The 17,554-nt window shown below is 35.4% G+C and overlaps 1 protein-coding gene across 1 annotated transcript; it reads right to left on the reverse strand.

Moving 5' to 3' along the window:
- Positions 1-735: 735 nt before the first annotated feature.
- On the reverse strand, positions 736-17,062 carry LOC115979962 (serine/threonine-protein kinase EDR1-like). Its single transcript, XM_031102088.1, has 13 exons — positions 16,441-17,062; positions 14,784-15,206; positions 11,057-11,160; positions 8,041-9,239; positions 7,420-7,460; positions 6,442-6,510; positions 5,617-5,717; positions 5,347-5,425; positions 5,168-5,266; positions 2,784-2,852; positions 2,606-2,655; positions 1,279-1,455; positions 736-1,180 (listed from the first exon to the last, which is right to left on the reverse strand). Exons 1-13 carry the CDS (start codon positions 16,900-16,902, stop codon positions 1,045-1,047), a joined length of 3,009 nt encoding a protein of 1,002 aa, XP_030957948.1. The 5' UTR covers positions 16,903-17,062; the 3' UTR covers positions 736-1,044.
- Between the last annotated feature and the right edge of the window lie 492 nt (positions 17,063-17,554).

Below are 17,554 nucleotides of genomic sequence, written 5' to 3' on the forward strand. Positions count from 1 at the left end.
GGTCCACCATTTCACTAAAAAACTTCCACCTGTTTAAAATTGCTAAGTTAAATTTTTTTTTAAAACAGAAATTAATTACTAACTTAACAATTTTAAACAAATGAAAGTCTTTTAATGAAATGGTGAACAAGTGACGTGATCCACTAGAAGACTATATAGTTTCTCCATACTATGGGCCCTAGCAAGCACCTAAATTACACTTCATCAAATTTCTAACCATAAACGGGGAACACATTGAACCCTTTGAAATCACTCACTGGCCATTCTCTTTTTTCTTATTTTGGGCTGGCTCTACGGTCATTCAAAATTTTCAAGTGCGTGGATGATTTTAGTAGATGGGTAGTCGGCAATGATAATGCAAGTATACTGTCATTATCTTGTAGTTTCCGGTTCATATCAACATACAGACCAAAAAGAAACAAGATCCTGGTTTCACCTTTAAATTTGTAATATTAAATTTGAACGAAATTGATCAATTACAAATTCCTGAAGTATGACATTATGCAAGATTTTCATTGTAAAATGGCAGATTTGGGTATGGCATTGTTGGTAGTTATGGTGTTTGTCGTTCTATGTAGCTAGTCAACAATGTCACCATGTTTTCCTACTCAAATTTAGCATAATTTGATTGCCAGATAATAGAAAGCAATTGGTAAGTTTCAAATTATAATTAGAAAAATGGCCAAAGGAAAGCTGACATTAAGGGGGCATCAAAATGGAACAGTTTGTAGCAGCAAAATGTAATTTTACTTTCATTATGACAATGTGCCTTTTGTCTTACAAAAGGTATGAACACATATATTACACAGTTTCAGTTCTTGTTGGAACAAACGATGTACACCAAGCTGTACAAAAAGAGCTGCTGCAGTCTTTTTGGCTGCAGCAGAAATACATACAGAACTTTAACACAAATTACAAACCTACAAGCCTTCTAATCAAATGTTCCTTTTCTTTTGTGTGTTTTTCCTTTTAAATTTTCATATACTACTCTCATGGCAAAGAAGTAAAATGTCTCCTTATTCACACTTGAGAAAATGAAACAATTCAAGGTGTAGAATTTACTGAAATCTCTTGTGGCAGAGGCGAACTTGGCTGGTCCAGATGTGATGGGATGACAAGCCGCTGCAAAGGCTTGAGAGCTACTGTGAGCTGTGAAAATGAGGGTCGCAAGTTTGGATCACTGGGAATTAACAGGCAAGAAGAGCAATCAATTAATCTGAAATTTAGTAAAGGAATGATAGCTGAATATATGTAGCTGTTCAGATTTCTTAAACTTACGTTTGCCAACATTCCCAAATTATCCGAGCAACCATAGGATCCACTTCCTTGGGGATGTCCAGGCGACGATTCTGGAAACCTACTGCACCCACCACTTGCATTGGGTTCATCCCACTCCAAGGTAATCTCAAGGTAGCTAGCTCCCACAGAATGACTCCAAAGCTATAGACATCACACCTGAATATCCCATATGTGATAATATAATTAATGTTAGTGGAGTTCTACAGTTTCAACAAGGCTGTAAACAGAAAAGCCATATGTCCAATTCCCGGGCTCTGTTTCTTTAATCCAAAGCCCAGCAATACATGGGTTTTCACAAGGGATGTCATGATCACAAGATTTGATGGTAGAGGACCATAGTTATAGGAAGTCATGATATGCTCAGTTTCATGAAGACATAATTAGTAGGGTAAATTAGGCATATTCCAAGACCAGAAAAAACATGTTCCCGATGTTGCTAACAAACACCCTCTGACCTCCCAGCACTTACGTCTTTGATGAGAAAACATAAATGTGATGCACTGGTTTTATATATAAGGAATTTCAACATTGTCTCAAGTATCTTTCTGCCATACTTTTCAGGACTAAGACAAATCCAAGAAGGCATCAAAACCCATATCCAGACCTTTAAAACAGTAAGCCAAAATAGGCACACTTCACTCAAACTTACCTTGAGCACAAACATATGCCAAAGCTAGTAAATCAACAAGAAGACAACTGGAGCATTGGTGCTCTCAACAAATCAGACCTATTAATGTTGATTGATTTTGTTGGACTTTATTGAACGTGATTGATGCTGATTACCACTGACTGACGCTATTTAGAGACGTGGATTTTATTTCCAAACATTGTTTAATCTCATTACGATTCTCCTTCTTTCCATAATTTATGTAATTTGGAGACTCAATTTAAAGGGCCCAAAGTTCACTATTGTAAGAAGATAATTGAGGCTTAATGAAATTTGGGTTGGAAGTTTTCTACTTTTCTTCCAATACTTGGTCATGGTTCCAAGCAGGCTCAGGTGGTTCTTCATGGGTTCCTATCTTTATCTCATGCTTGGTAGTGATTCCAAGCAAATGGTGGTGATTCCTAGGTTCTATTATTCTATTTTCATCACCTGGCGGTGATTCCTAGGCCATTTCTCTTTTTTCTTTTTTTCTTTTTTTTTCCCAAACACAAGTTAGAGTTTGTCATCCAGCATCAAGCATATCCAGTAACTATGATAGATGGATGGAGCATGGACCAGCCAAGTAGTGTAGCAATACAGGTGAACATGCACCAAGTAAAGCTGAAAATTAAAAATATACTTATAACAATAGAAACTCACTTCTCATTTGATGGCTCGTTTCGGAGAACTTCAGGTGCCATCCACTCAGGCTAACACATAGAAGAAGATGCAGTCAGATATAAATGAAGAAAGAGTGTCAAGTAAGCTGATGAAAATTGTGTCATCTACAGAAACAACTGAAAAAAAAAAATATTGATTATTGATCTCAGATTCTCACCGTTCCTGCAGTTGATTTGGATGACAAGAAAGTGTTGTGCTTTAAGCGTGATAACCCAAAATCACACACCTGTATATAAGCATCATAGTTTGTCAGAAATAGCTCACACACCAGTGGCACCACAAACATTGACATTTGTCACTTTTTTATTTTTATAGTTTGACTTTCATGCAATTCAGTGAGGAGGGTATCATATAATTTCCCACAGTGCATCAACCAGCTTGTTAAGCTTCACCAATCTAAACAAGCCATACTACAGCCTGACTTCCAGGATAAAACAATTTTTAAATTCAGAACCAAAGGAAATTTTGGCTTGAAAAAACCCCATAGGCAGACCAAATTTACGTAGATTCAAGTGCATAATGTGTCAGGTGTGGGGGAGCATTCAAGTACCAGAGGAAAGAAACGAGGAACAAGAGATCTAGCTGCTGTTTTTCTTTTTTACATTCTAGTTTTAACAAGTAGAGCTTTTTCATATGTGGAAACCACCTGCAATGCCTGGCTGAACAAAGATTTTTATGGCTACAAAGGTTACCTTACAAGGTTCTGAGGCTTCAATAATTTTTGTTTTGAGTCACTGATTTGAGATTTATAGGTATATATGTGCAGGGGAGAACTAGAATTTCACAATAGTCCTCAACTGTTTTTTTAGATAAGTGCTACTACATCCATAATATTTTTACAACATTTTCACAACAAATCATAGGTGGTAAGTTATTATTGGTTCTAAATTGAATCCACAACTTAAATTACTTTTTTACCCACCTGTAACAACCAATAGCAACCTACCATTTACGATTTGTTGTGAAAGTGTTGCGAAAATATTGTGGACAAAACATTTATTTTTTTAACATATATTTCCTTAGTTATGTCTGAGTCTAGAATCCTCTAGGAGTTTTAAGAGTCCTTTTTTTACCCCCTAGGCTTTAATTAAATCCCTGATTTAGCATAGTAATCAAATTAGTATTGTCATATAGGAAAAGATAACATCCAAGAGCCCATAAATATTCTTTCACTGTACTGAAAAGAATCTATAGATTCATAATGGAATATTTAGTGCTTGAATGCTGAGGCAATATTGGCTACTGTGTTTTCTCTCTTCTTATTTTTTCTTCTTTCCTTCTTAATGTTCAGCACACTATGAGAATACTCTGCACTGTATTTCTTCTTAAAAAACTAACTTCTCATCCCCAAATACTTCCCTACCTTAAGCCACCATCCAAGCAGCCCCAAGATAATAAATACAGCCATTGGCCAATTAAGCCCCACAACATATACATCAATGAACATCGAGAAACCTATATTCTTCAAATCTGCCCCCTTTTGCCTTCAAACATTGTAATGACTCAGCCCCTAATCAGTTTAAAAATAATAAGGCCTTATGTATCCACTAAAATTCTTAAAACTAGAATACATCCCTACCTTCAGCCCACCACATAAGCAACCTTAGGAAAAATTTAAGGCCAATCCCATGTCATCAGACTGTCACATTTGGGCACATCATAGCTCAAAAGTAGCCATCTTGAAAAATGTAGTTGTCTACCATTCAAACCTTAATGACAAACCAGAAATTTGTTCCTCTTTATTACTTTTACCTAAATATCAGATACATATCCAACCATGTATTTTGACTGCATGTCCTATACATACACACACACACACACACACGCCAATGCCAGGTGCAGGACATGCACTTCACGCACTTTTATGACTCCAGTAACTAGACGAAAAGGTTCATCTAGGCCAAAAGAATGTCACTCCTGGCCTCTTGAACAAGCTCCCTGATCCAAAATCAACCAGGCTTTAGTGATTAAGGGTCATGCACTAGGTAGGTTTGCACTTTGGGCAAGTTCACCTAAGCCACACAAAACTGGTATAAAATAATCGGCTTTTTAGTGGCATCTGTCTGAGGGCATCTGGAATTGTCTGTTTCGGTATTTACTCTTGTAAACGGTAACAAACGCTCATCTGTCCACGAATATGCTTCCCTTCTTTTATTCATTTCCCTCAAGTACCAGAGACCACCAGTTGGCAACCAGGAATCTAACTTTGATAAGCATTATGCATATCTGCCAGTCCAGATGATATATCAGACAGTAGAGCAAATTAAGTTGGTATGGCCAAGTTGGCAGTAAGCAACAAATATATAAAAATAAGATTACAAGGATGCTATTCTTACATTGGCACAAGATTCAATTTAGGAAACAATAAACACCATAAACAACCAGAAACAGTCATAGTTTACTCAAAATTCTGTGACTATTACACAAATGTGACTCCAAACTATCCAGACATTATAACCATGATTATGTAGTTAGAAGCAATAACCAATAAAAGGAAGAATTACTATGCTAACATAATATTGAAACGAAATCATCATATACCTTGACATTCCAGTTCTTATCAACTAAAAGGTTCGGTGACTTCAAATCCCTGTGAACAATTGTGGGTGTGCTTGCATGTAAGCAATTCATGCCCCTAGCCTGAAAGATGACAATAGCTTTAAACATGGGTATGGAAATAAATGATGATTAAAAAGAATGCAGGGTTAATAATGTCATACCACATCAAGAGCCATTTTTATTCTGCGCTTCTCCTCAAGTTGACATTGAGGACGATGAAGAATTCGATATAAGCTTCCCCTGAAAAATCAAAATTTAGTAACACTACTAATGAAATGAAAGTTGCACATATATAATCATGCATGCATATACATATTAATCAATGCAGGTAAAATTGCAAGGATCATTAGAATCTCATTGCAGATGAATTTTGTTTTGCAAAACACTCAAACTCATTAAGATATGACAACAAAAAGAGCACAGAGTTGTACCTTGGAAGAAACTCAGAAATGATAGAGAGGTTTGGAGGACGAGTAACAGCACCCATGAAAAGAACAACATTTGGATGCCGCAGTCTACGCATTATTCGTACCTTATTTTACATATGAAAAAAATGCAGGTTAATGGCTTTGGATTGATTAGAAAGTATAAGCCATGAACCCAAACCATGGATATTATCTTTTCATTTCTATGTGTCAAGTGGGTCATATGATGTCATGTCTTAAATGTCCAATTTTCAGAAAAAAAAAAAAAAAAAAAAAAAAAAAAAAAAAAAAAAGAAAGAAAGGGAAGAAGAAGAAGAAGAAGAAAAAAGAAGAAGAAGAAGAAGAAGAAGAAGAAGATGAACTTGCCCCACAGTTCCTGTCATGACATTCCATTCTATCACTAGAGAATCCCATATTTTATGAAAGGGGTTAGGTTAGGTTTTGTTGTTTTGGGAATTGTTTGGGCTGGTGAAGATGTTAACAAATTGAACTTGGGCTGGAAATCTCATCATTAACAAATTCTTAGAAGGAAGCAGAAGGTGTATGCAAGACCACCATTGGTAGTGCCATCACATCCTTCTCATCATCCTGCTCCCTCATTGGTAGTGCCATTCTGCTACCACCTTGGTCACTAGCCATCAACAAGACAACACCACCACCGATACCAAGAATGCTTTAGTTTCCAGAATTCTTTTTTTTTTTTTTTGGTTTTCTGGGTGATTAGATATTCATATTGCACAACATTATTTAGTGTGTAAGGTTATTTTACTTTTTCCTGAATCAAAAAGAGCAATATCACATGCATATATAGAAGCTTAATTCATTGCTTACTTCACTTTTGAACTCAGCCAAAGCTGCACCTGAGAAATCCTGGTCTAAAAACTTCTTCACAGCGACCTCCTGTAGTTCAAAATTTACCAGAAGATTATTAGATTATCAGTTTCCCTTCATTGTCTAAAAGCTCCTATTTTATGTCAGAAGTAAAACATTAAATAAAAAATAATACCAAACTCATAGTAATGGCTAAAAAGCATTATAATGAGACAACAACAAAGAAAGAGATTCCACATTATACATTATTCACCAGTGATAGTCAGAATCAAGAGTTCATTCTATGGTTCACCAATGACAACTATACATGACAGCCATCTAAGTTTACCACTAACTAATGGTGCAAACATTCATGACATCCGTAAATTTTCCTGTATCACTATAGCAGACTCTATCACTATGCATACAAACATACTACAGTGGATGATGAGCATAATGAAGAGAATTTTTAAAATTTTACATTTATTTTAAGTAAACTCACTTGTTATTGCAGTTGTTAGAATATTGGGTAAGTAAATGATTAAATTAACCTTTCATAATAGCTTAAACTTTTGGAACTACCAGATATTTATCATGGTCTCAAAGCAAAAGGTCTTGAATTCAAACACTATCTCCACTTTACCACCTATTAAAAAATTTCAAAATTCCACATGTAGGGCCCCACCAATTGTAGAGTTTAGGCCCACTTGTGAGGAAGTGTTAGAATATAGGTTGAATGATTAATTTCAATATTGCCAAATAGTTTAAACTTCTGGGACCAGTGAAAGTTTATCTATAGTCAAATAGTAAAAGGATCAATCAATCAAGCCATTAATTGAGCATTCAAATTCAAGTTGAGTAAGTTAACACATCAAGGCATTTTAAAGATGGAATTATACAGAGCAAAAGATAATGGACAACAAGATGCAATTCTTTTAATTCAAAGCAAAAGAGCAAAGAGCAAAATGTGACTATACAAAAAGGAATCATAGAACTCACCGTGCCATTCCAATCAGCATGATAAACCTCCCCATATGAACCTAGTAACAGGAAAAATGAATAAAAAATTAAAGAACTTCCAAGGAAACAACGGTTATTGCTATGCAAGGACTGAAATAAATGAGTCTCTCTTTCTCATACTTAATTTATTAAGCATAACACTAGTACAAAGCTACCAAAATAAGATGAAACTATAACCTCTTAAGAAGGATTTACCATTCTGTTTCTGGCCAGAAGAGAGAGAGAGAGAGAGAGAGAGAGAGAGAAGCACTAGATCCTTTAAAGGAGCATAATTTTCCATACATAATTCATTTACTATTGCTATAACTCTTTCCAAATAATTCATGCACTATTACTATAACTCTTCCCTTTGGAAAGCTTAAACACAACTAACACAATCTTATGGTACTAAACCCAAAACTGCAACATTCATCACTTGCTTTGTTGAGGGCGAAGATGCCATTTGGCCCAAAGACCATAGCAATACACTATAATTAGTAAAACATATACATACATTCATACATACATATTTATATAGAACATGGAACGAATTCCAAAATTGCAAAATGTCTACCAAGATTTGCCAAATATGATGTACTTCCAACAAGCCATATGCATTACCTAGTCCAATCCTTTCACCAATAACCAGGTCTTCCCAACGAATTTCATCTCCTACATCGACATCATCAAATATTTGGTCAGCCCTACTTGTGCTGGAGTATATTTGTTCAGCCTTACTTGTGGTGGAGTCAAAAGACGAGCTAGCACTTTCTGGATCCTTCAATTTCAAATTGTTCCCCATAAATCGATCATGCATACTCTTTCTACGATCGTGAAAACCAATTTCATTGTCCTCAAGTTCTTGAACCAAATCCACCGCATTACTTTGCGATTCTTCCCCATTCCTAGGACGTTCTCGCTTTAAATTAGCATTCAAATCCCCCACATGATGAAACCTATCTAACTGACTTGAGCTAGCTTCTGACAATGAACTGGTGCCACTGACAGAATTTGCTGCATTACTGCCCATACTGGGCATATTTGAATTACCAGCTGATTTGAAACCATCACCATAGATCTTTCCAGGTGTATTAGAACTGGTGGAAGCTAACGATGGCAGATTATAGTCATTAGGCTCACGATTGATTCTTGGAAATAGACCCTCCATATAATCATACTCCTTTTTCTGAGGGACTTCATTGAGAGCATATCGATTCTTCCACATCAATGATACAGGGGGTCGACCAGGGTTATTTATCGGTCTCTGAAGCTCATCAACTCTATTCTCTGTAGGTTTGTTATGCAAAGAAGTTTTGCCAGTTCCTTTTATCTGGAATGGATTAAGATCTGCAAAAAGATTTTTTGGATCCTCAGGGTTATTCTGGTTATATGGAACTACATTGAGATTTATCCTCACACCATCACCAACTGCATGGGTACCACGACTGCCTTTATACAGAGAGGTGCCAATGCCTGGTGATGAAAGATCCGACTGATTGGGACTCGGCTTATTTGACATACCAGATGAACTAACAGTAGTGTCACCACTTGTACTGGGGAATAAAGGAATGGATTCTGCCTTTTCAGAACTTGACCTTCTATCCAAGGGTGAGCTACTCTCAACTGCAGAGTTATGACTGCTACCTTCACCAAGTAAAGGCTTTGGTCTTAAGTACGTAACTCCAATGTCATTAGACAAATGACGAGGTGGGATTTTGTTTATTTTTGGATTGTATGGCTTAAAGGTATTTTCCATTGCACTTAGAATATCAGCTGGTATAAGTGTTCCAGGAGCTGCCATTAGATCAACCAAAAATTCCCTGAAGGCAGAAAAATATAAATTAGATCTATGTAGAAGCAAAAAAAGTTTAAACCAACTTTTATGAATCAAATTAAATATGCGCACACACTCAACACTCAATTGCATGCATATCACGGAGATGTTGCTTTAGCACACATAGGAGAGAATAAACCATGGGACATGCATGAACTTTGGATTAGTTATGTAGGTTTAGGTTCAATCCTATTCTATATATATATATACACACACACACTATCTATAAGAGGATTCTCCTCTTTGAACTGGACTTTTATGTGGTTCAAACATACCCTCATTAATGAAGGGTAACTTCTCTTATAAATAGGATCATAAATGTCAAATAACAAATTTCATTTTGAATTTAAAAAGAAGACTCCTAAAATTTAGGATTTTTTTCCATTCACGTTCATCCAAAGAAAAGTAAAACACCCCCAATTTAAAAATAAAATAAAATAACTAAGAGAACTCTTAAAATTTAGCATTCTTTCCCCTCGTGATCACCTTATTTTTCCCACCCAAACTTTTCTCTATATCACTACACCACTTTCAAACACACGTTCAAAAAATAAATACAGTTATTGCTTATCTCTAAATTTTATCCTTTTTATTTGTTTGAAAAATAAATAAAAAAATATTTCCAACGTATAATAGATACAAATTATTACCTTTCACCAAAAAAGAAAAAAAAAAGAAAAAGAAAAGAAGAGTATATATATATAAGAACTTTACTCATAATAAAGGATAAAAAGAAAGACTTAGTACACAGAAGAATACATCTCACAAACAAAATCATAACGAGTACCAAAAATCAAAGACTTAGAACACATAAGTACACACTTATATTCTAGATGGGAAGAGAGCAGAGAAGGTATTAGATCAGGCAAAGTCAGCGAAAAAGGGGACATCTAAAATGCCAATGAGATCTGATTAACAAAGGAACATAAGCCAGTGAAAGAAAATAGTGAGTACCAAAAAGAAGTCAAATTCTGGAAAGTTCTTACTACTCATATCCCTTTTAGGAAATATTTCCCAAAGTCACATAATCTGAACCAAAGTGGCTTTCCTGCTTAAGGTATCAAATTGTTGACATTATTTCCCAAAGTCACGTAACCTGAACCTCGGTGGCTTTGCTACTTAAGACATCAAATACTTAACTGGTGGAGGAGAAATATTTGTTGTCATTGTCCCTCACATACACATTTTATATTTCTACAGTTGAGAGAAATCCACAAGAATCTTACTTATCAAAAAAAAAAAAATCCACAAGAATCTTAAGGTAGAGATGAACATAAGATATTAGCCAAAATTAATGAATTGGATCAAAGTTTAGTTTTGCAAAGAATTTGCACTTGCTTCCACTTGATCATTCACCATCGTGAATCCCAAATATCAGCATTTGAAGGATGACTACCAAAGGGGATGACTAGGTAATTGCAATATGAAAAGACCTTCCAATATCAATGCATACTATAAAGCTATTGCCTTGATATTATTTTACTTCAAGATAATTTCCTAATAAAAAAATTCAAGGTCATTTTTGGTTGGTTAAAAGATTGAGAAAACACTTCAGACTTTAATCAAAAGCAATGAAACATGCTTGAGATAGATACATAGAACAATAAACACTAAAACAACACTCAAATGCAGGTGCAAACTACTGCTGATTGTCACAGTGATAAAAATCCAAACTCCACTGTAGGATATATATATATATATATATATATATATACATGTGTGTGTGTGTGTGTGTGTGTGTGTGTGTGTGTGTGTGTATTGAACATCATCATACACAAAGGAAAGAAGTTCACAAGAAATCACCTTTCATCTTCCAACTTTATTATGTTGACAGCATCATCCTCAACACCAGTGTAATGACTACCTTTTACTAGTCTACAAGGCATCTTGACATTGTCAGCTAATGCCTACATAAGAGAAACAAAGATAATGAGAATACAGCTACCAAGTAGCCCCCTTAACTCACAATATTAGAGGAACTTCATAAAAATCAATAGTTAAACCTGAGTATATTTATAAATTAAAGAATTTTACAAAGATGAAAGAAAAAAATTAGAGAAAATGTTTCTTCAGTCATAATTACAAAAAAGTGTTTTTTATTATCTTAATTGCTAAAATTAACTTCTTTTAATAGGTAGAAGTATGCCATGAAATACACAGGTTTTTTTTTTTTTTGATAAGTAAATACACAGGTTAATTAAAAATCATAAATTTTGCAAAACTGAACAAAATCAAAAATTAAAGAAAAAGTAATTAAATTAAGTTGTATGACAAGAACATATTGTCTAAGGCCATGTTTTTCTCAAAACTAAAAACTTTGGTGGGCGATTAAATAATTTAAATAAATTATGAAAGTTCTTTAAATTTCTTGAAGATTTTGATAATGTCAAATTGAAATAGTAGTTTGAACGTTTTAGAACTTTGGTAATAAATTTTTAACTTAAAAAAAGGAAAAAAAAAAATCTTCATAGTGCCACATAGAGAATGCACATCATAATATGACGTATAACGCTTACATTTAGCCACTGCAATGCTTAACTTGAGCCACCACACAGTGAGTACAACATACATGGCCCAACTTTTATTATTTTATATATAAGTTCATACATAGCACACATAAAAAACTATTCTCACAAAATTAGATGTGAGTAAAATTTGATCACAACATCCTGTAACAGAATGAAAAACCCAATTGACCTCTCTAAAATTTATGCAAATAAAAACCTTCGTAGCATATGTGGACAAACACAAGAGTCATGTTTGACATATAAATAGGGTGTCGACCACAAAGTCTCGCTAAACCAAGACATGGGGGCATGTTTACTTATTTATGTTTAAAAATGTGTGCCTACATGTACAATAACTTTACAAAGTAAAACATAAAGGCACAATGTTTTAGGAAAGTACATTGAATGCCGCCACACTAATTGATTAAATTTTTGTATTCCATTTCTGTCCTCAGCTGTAATTTTTATTTGAAAATTCATAATTGTTTCCACATTTATTACTCGATAATAAATGACATAGTGTGGAAAGTCAGAAAAAATTTACCTTGTTTACTTCTTACGGAAATAGTTTTGGGGACAACAAAAATGGGAAAGACAATAATATGGGGATATATTGAGTGATTCTCAATAGGTCAAGCAAGAGAAGTATCTATCCATTTTTATGAGGTGAGTTCAACTTCACTTGTGGTTAAAATGAAGTACTTTACTTAGCTGAGCTTTGTCTTCTCAACGTCCATTAAACTCTTCTGCCATAACATGCATGTGCAAAAATATATTATACTTCAGTCAATTGCAGTTTAGAAAATTAGCACTTTATGCACGATGGTGATTACACTTGTAGACTGCATAATAATATTTAAAGACTAAGTATAACTAACATAAATGGCTTGAACATCAGGTGGATAAGCTGTCCCATTTAAAAGCACACGTTGTCAGACAAAATTCACTCTATACCACAAATGGCTTAACTGTAATTTGCCCTGATTAACAGTAGTCACTTAGTCATTGTAATTTTTAAGATTAAATAAAGTTGGCACCTATTAAGTGTTCAGACAAGTGTAGAAGTTCAGTGCACAAAGATGTTACATCATCTAGAACTTGGCATACCTATTGTCTCCAAGCAGAATAATTATCATAGATAAAGAAATCAAAAGTTTTTCTTTTTGATAAATAAAAATAATGTTAGTATTGGACGGACTGGCCTAGTCCAGAGACACTTAAGTGGTGCTCGTCTGTGGTAGAAGGCCCACTTGGATAAGACCTCACCCTTCCACTAAAAGTGGGGTGCCCCTTGGGCCCCGTAAAGACGACAAAAATTCTCAAGGGCATGTTGACGTAGGACAAGTTGGGGAATTCGCCTATATGTGGTTGTGGTGGATTCAGGTTTAAGAAGATTTGTGGATTTTGGATTTAGAGTTGCTGAAAAAAAAGAGTTAAGGGTTGTGTTAGGAATTAAAAGGTGGTTTGATGAGTTATTTGATAGAAGAAAATATGTGGGGATTTAGGGTTCTGATAGATAAAAGAAACGGCTTGATTTGGGGTTTTAAAGAAGAAGAAAAAAAAAGAGAGATTTTATGGTGTTTTAGGGGCTGTTTGAACAATTTCCGTGAACGCTACCATTAGAAAGAGATGCAGAAGAAAAAAAGAGAGAGTTAGAGAGAGAGAAGTCACACAAAGGTCAACATGCCTCAATGCTCAAACACTATAATTTTATTAATCAACTCCTCCCTTTGAAGGCATTCAGCACAAATATATAAAGACTGTTTCATGTACTAGAAGTATTAGGGCTCCTACTAGTATTAGGACTTCTAGTACTAAAAACCTAATAAAAGACTAAGTTGGACCTAGAGAAAATAAAACCCAAGATACTTAGGATCTCCTAAGTGACTCTAGACTCCACTAAATTACCAAAATACGCTTAATTTGCAGTAATTGCATAAATTACAGATTTACCTGTGACTACAAAACTAACCATAACTAATAAAATAAAAACCCAAATAAAATAAAATAAAATAACTGTTTTAACCCTAAGACTCATACCTAGACCATTAAAACCACACGACTTTCACTTCAATTGGACTTCATGCGTGAACCTCATAAAATAATTCTTTTTGATAATTCAATAAATGGGGAAGGGGAGATTTGAACCTTGATGTCTCTATTGGAAATGCCAAGAGGTGCCAACTAGTTGAGTTACAAGGCTCTTGGCACTCCATAATATAATTCTTCAATAGAAAAATTTGCAAAGTAATAGAAAATTAATCTACCATAAGGGCATCACATTCCCTTCTTTGTAAGTTCATAATCAATAAAACTTTATAATAGAAACATGGGAAACAATGTATAAAATCTCCCAATAAAGGAGGTATTTCTCCTTAAGTTTAGTCAATTCCATGAAAAAGGGGTATTTCTTTTAAAATTTTAATGAAAAGAAACATATCAACATGTTCTCTACATCAATGTTGCATTTATTTCCCAAAATCAATCTCTTTTTTTCTTTTCATTTCTTTTTGTGCAATTGCACTTAAAAAGTTATAAAACTATGATGTACCCCTATTCCACCCCCTCATCCAAAAAGTACAGATTCTTTTATCAAAGAAAACTAATGACACATACTCCACATGGGTTTTATTTCGTTCTCGATAAGTTTTGATCCTAGAACCTATTCCATCCCCACCCCACCTTCAAAAGCAATGTGTAGGTACAGTAAATGCAATTGAAAACAAAATTAAAATTCCATCTTAGAAAATCGCACCCTATAACATTAACACCATGGAAGCACACAAAGTAAATAAGCCACCCTGCTACAAACAACTAAGATGGTAATGCTCAATTTGGTGTGGTTCATCAACACCATGGATTGGAAGTTCTAGGGGGAGAAAGTATCCTTAAAATATTGTAGCAGGGCCTATACCAAATTTGGCCTGAGTTTTTCAATAACCAGGATATAGCCACAAGAAATCAGGTCAAATAAGATACAGCCTAAAAACACTAAAATAAAAAATGTAAGTCTGATAGCTGACCTTGAAAAGCAAAGCACGATGTCGAGAAAGGCCAACATTGATGGATCCAATAGGCAACACACTTGTTTGAAGAGACATCCTCAACTCTGTCCTCCTTTCCATCCACCGTGCCAGCATAATATTAGCATCCTTCACAGGCCCACCCATATGTCCGGTAACTAGTTCAGCAAGCCTCTGTGCCAACACACTAACCTCAGTGACTGGACAGTCTAAAGCAATACAGTGTGCAATTTGCAGTAACTCTTCCAGGGAAGAATCAATTCTTTGATTAACCATTACAACTTCAAAGCCAGAACTACCAAGGTTTGTTTCAAGATCAGTGATAGATGGCATCTTTCCTTGGTTTGCTGATTCTGTGGAGAGCCCATATAAATCGTAAAAACCATCCACCACTTTATCTTCATAGTCAAGAACATTGTATTCCTGGTGAACCAAAGAACCCAACAGAAATCAAACCAAAATAGAAGAAGCACGAAAACTTTTTTTTTTTTTTTTTTTAAATCAGTTGATATGTGAGCAAAACATAATCAAGCAGTAACATAAATGCTAACATCTAAGAACATCATGATAAATATGTGGTAATCTCCAGTTTCAATATAGATTTTACACATCTAAAATGCCTTTTGCCTCCTAAATTACAATATGAATAAGGAAAGAAAATCTAAAGAGTGGGATGTTTTGAAACCATTTCCTCTCCTTTCCTCTATGTGTGTTTTGGTCAAAACCACATTATCTCTTGTTATGATGTAACATCACCCAAAATATATATATATATATATATATAAAAAATAAAAGTTGACTACATAGTAAGTCAGTTACGATAATCAAGCTAAGCTCAAATTCAAACTGACTAAACTGTGAGACGCAGATGCATAACAAAGCTTTAAGGAAAACACCTCCTGATTTACCAAAATCAACACTTCAAGTGCACAATTCAGTCAGAGAAGAGCTTCAGTAGCTTTCTGCTTGAATACAGAATACTTTGCCTAAAGTAATGGTGCGTAGTGCAAAGCTAGTACATTTTCCCCCTAAACTCAAGTAAATATTGGTAAGCTAAACGCACAAGGTAATATCCAGCAACCCACAAAATTCAGAAAGGGTTCAAGAAAATCAAACTCGACAACTTATAATGTTCTTACTGCATGAACCAGATTCTACCCAGTTTAGCTTTAGATTAGGCAGAATTTTGACAATCTGGACTTATCAATACCAAGTGAACCACCATAAAATAAGCTCATACAACACAACTCATTATATCCAACACTCAGCACATCTCAATGAACCAAACTACCCTTTATTTAAAGTTAAATTAAACAATTTAGGCACTTGGCATACTTGAACGGTTATTGCCTAATCTACAACAATCCCCAACTCAGTACAAATTGTCAACTACCAAAAGCTCCTAATTCAAGCTCGTATTGTACATTTCACTACATGAAATTCTCAATCACAGCTCATCAAACTAAGCACCCTCTAATTCAATAGCAATTTAATTAAATTTCAAACTGTTGACTGAATAGAACAGGAAAAAAAAAACCCTAATTTATACCAATTCGATACTCAATACAACAAACACCAAGTAGAAACACCTAATTCAAGATCATTTACTAGAAATTCACTTCGATTAAGATCAAAACTTCACTGAATTTCAACTCACCCAATACTGCCTCGACAAAGTCTCCGCCGAAACTTCATCCTTATCCCTCACCAAATCGATCCGATGACCTCCCAAGCTCAGCAGCGTCGCGGCTCTGATCTGATCCTTCTCCGGATCGTCTCGGAACTCCGAATTCGACGCGCTGATCGCTAGGGCCAGCTGAACCTGGAACTCCTCCTCCGACGAGATATAGTCAGCTCTATTAGCCGCCGCAGACGCAGCAGCGACAGCAGAAGACGGCGTAGTACCAGCAGCGTTGCTCGCCGGAGAAGTAGTCGCCGACGACGAAGCCGAAGGACTCGCCGGAGGCAAGGCGCCGGAAGTCTGCACAGAAACCGGCCGTTGATCGGGGGCACAAGACGGCGGCGTCGATGCCGTCGCGGACGTCACGTTAGGGTTTTCGTTTGATCGGTTCGGGTCGTGGTTGCTTCCTATGTGAAGCTTCTTGAAAATGTGCTTCATCTCTCTCTCACACACAGTAAAATTTTCCCACGCTTTCCCTCGCTTTCTCTCACTCTCTCTCTGTATTTACTTTCTCACTGTTTCAATGTTTTTACTTCTCTCTCTCTCTCTAATTTTTCCCTCACTTTTCTTTCGCTTTTTTGGGAGTCAAGGCCCTCGAGAGAGAGGAAAGTGTTATAGGAGGGAAAACTTAGCGCAGTGGTATTATATATCGGGCGGTAACTAAAGGGTCACGTTCTTTCCCTAATTTACGAAAATGCCATTCTCGCTTTCACTATTCACATACGCCTGGGGTCGACAGAGAATAAAAAGTTAAATGCGCCAATCAGAATGCCACAGCTTCGTGTACGGGAAAGAACTGGATTGGATGACGTGGAGGTGTTTGTCCACGTCATCAAGGTAATTTTTATACATTTTTAGTCTTTGACTTAGACCCACCAATTTTACTAACAAAAATTTTCATTAACTTTATCTACAATTGCTAAGTAATAGTAATAAATATTATTTTAATAATAAGTTCATATGAAAATGATAATATCTTCATTATAAATTACAAGCTACAATTTTCTTTTATTAAATTATATTTGTGACGTTACGATTGTGCGTGTTAATCGAGGCTTTAACATGAAAAACACGTATGATGATAATTGAG

This window comes from Quercus lobata, chromosome 3, assembly GCF_001633185.2.
Source record: "Quercus lobata isolate SW786 chromosome 3, ValleyOak3.0 Primary Assembly, whole genome shotgun sequence".
NCBI classification, from domain to species: Eukaryota; Viridiplantae; Streptophyta; class Magnoliopsida; order Fagales; family Fagaceae; genus Quercus; species Quercus lobata.

Coding starts and splice junctions, on each gene's coding strand:
- LOC115979962 (XM_031102088.1), bottom strand. CDS start 16,902: ATGAAGCACATTTTCAAGAAGCTTCACATAGGAAGCAACCACGACCCG. Junction 5,718..6,441: donor TGGCTGAGTTCAAAAGTGAA/GTAAGCAATGAA, acceptor ATGTAAAATAAG/GTACGAATAATGCGTAGACT. Junction 2,853..5,167: donor ATAAGAACTGGAATGTCAAG/GTATATGATGAT, acceptor GCTTATATACAG/GTGTGTGATTTTGGGTTATC.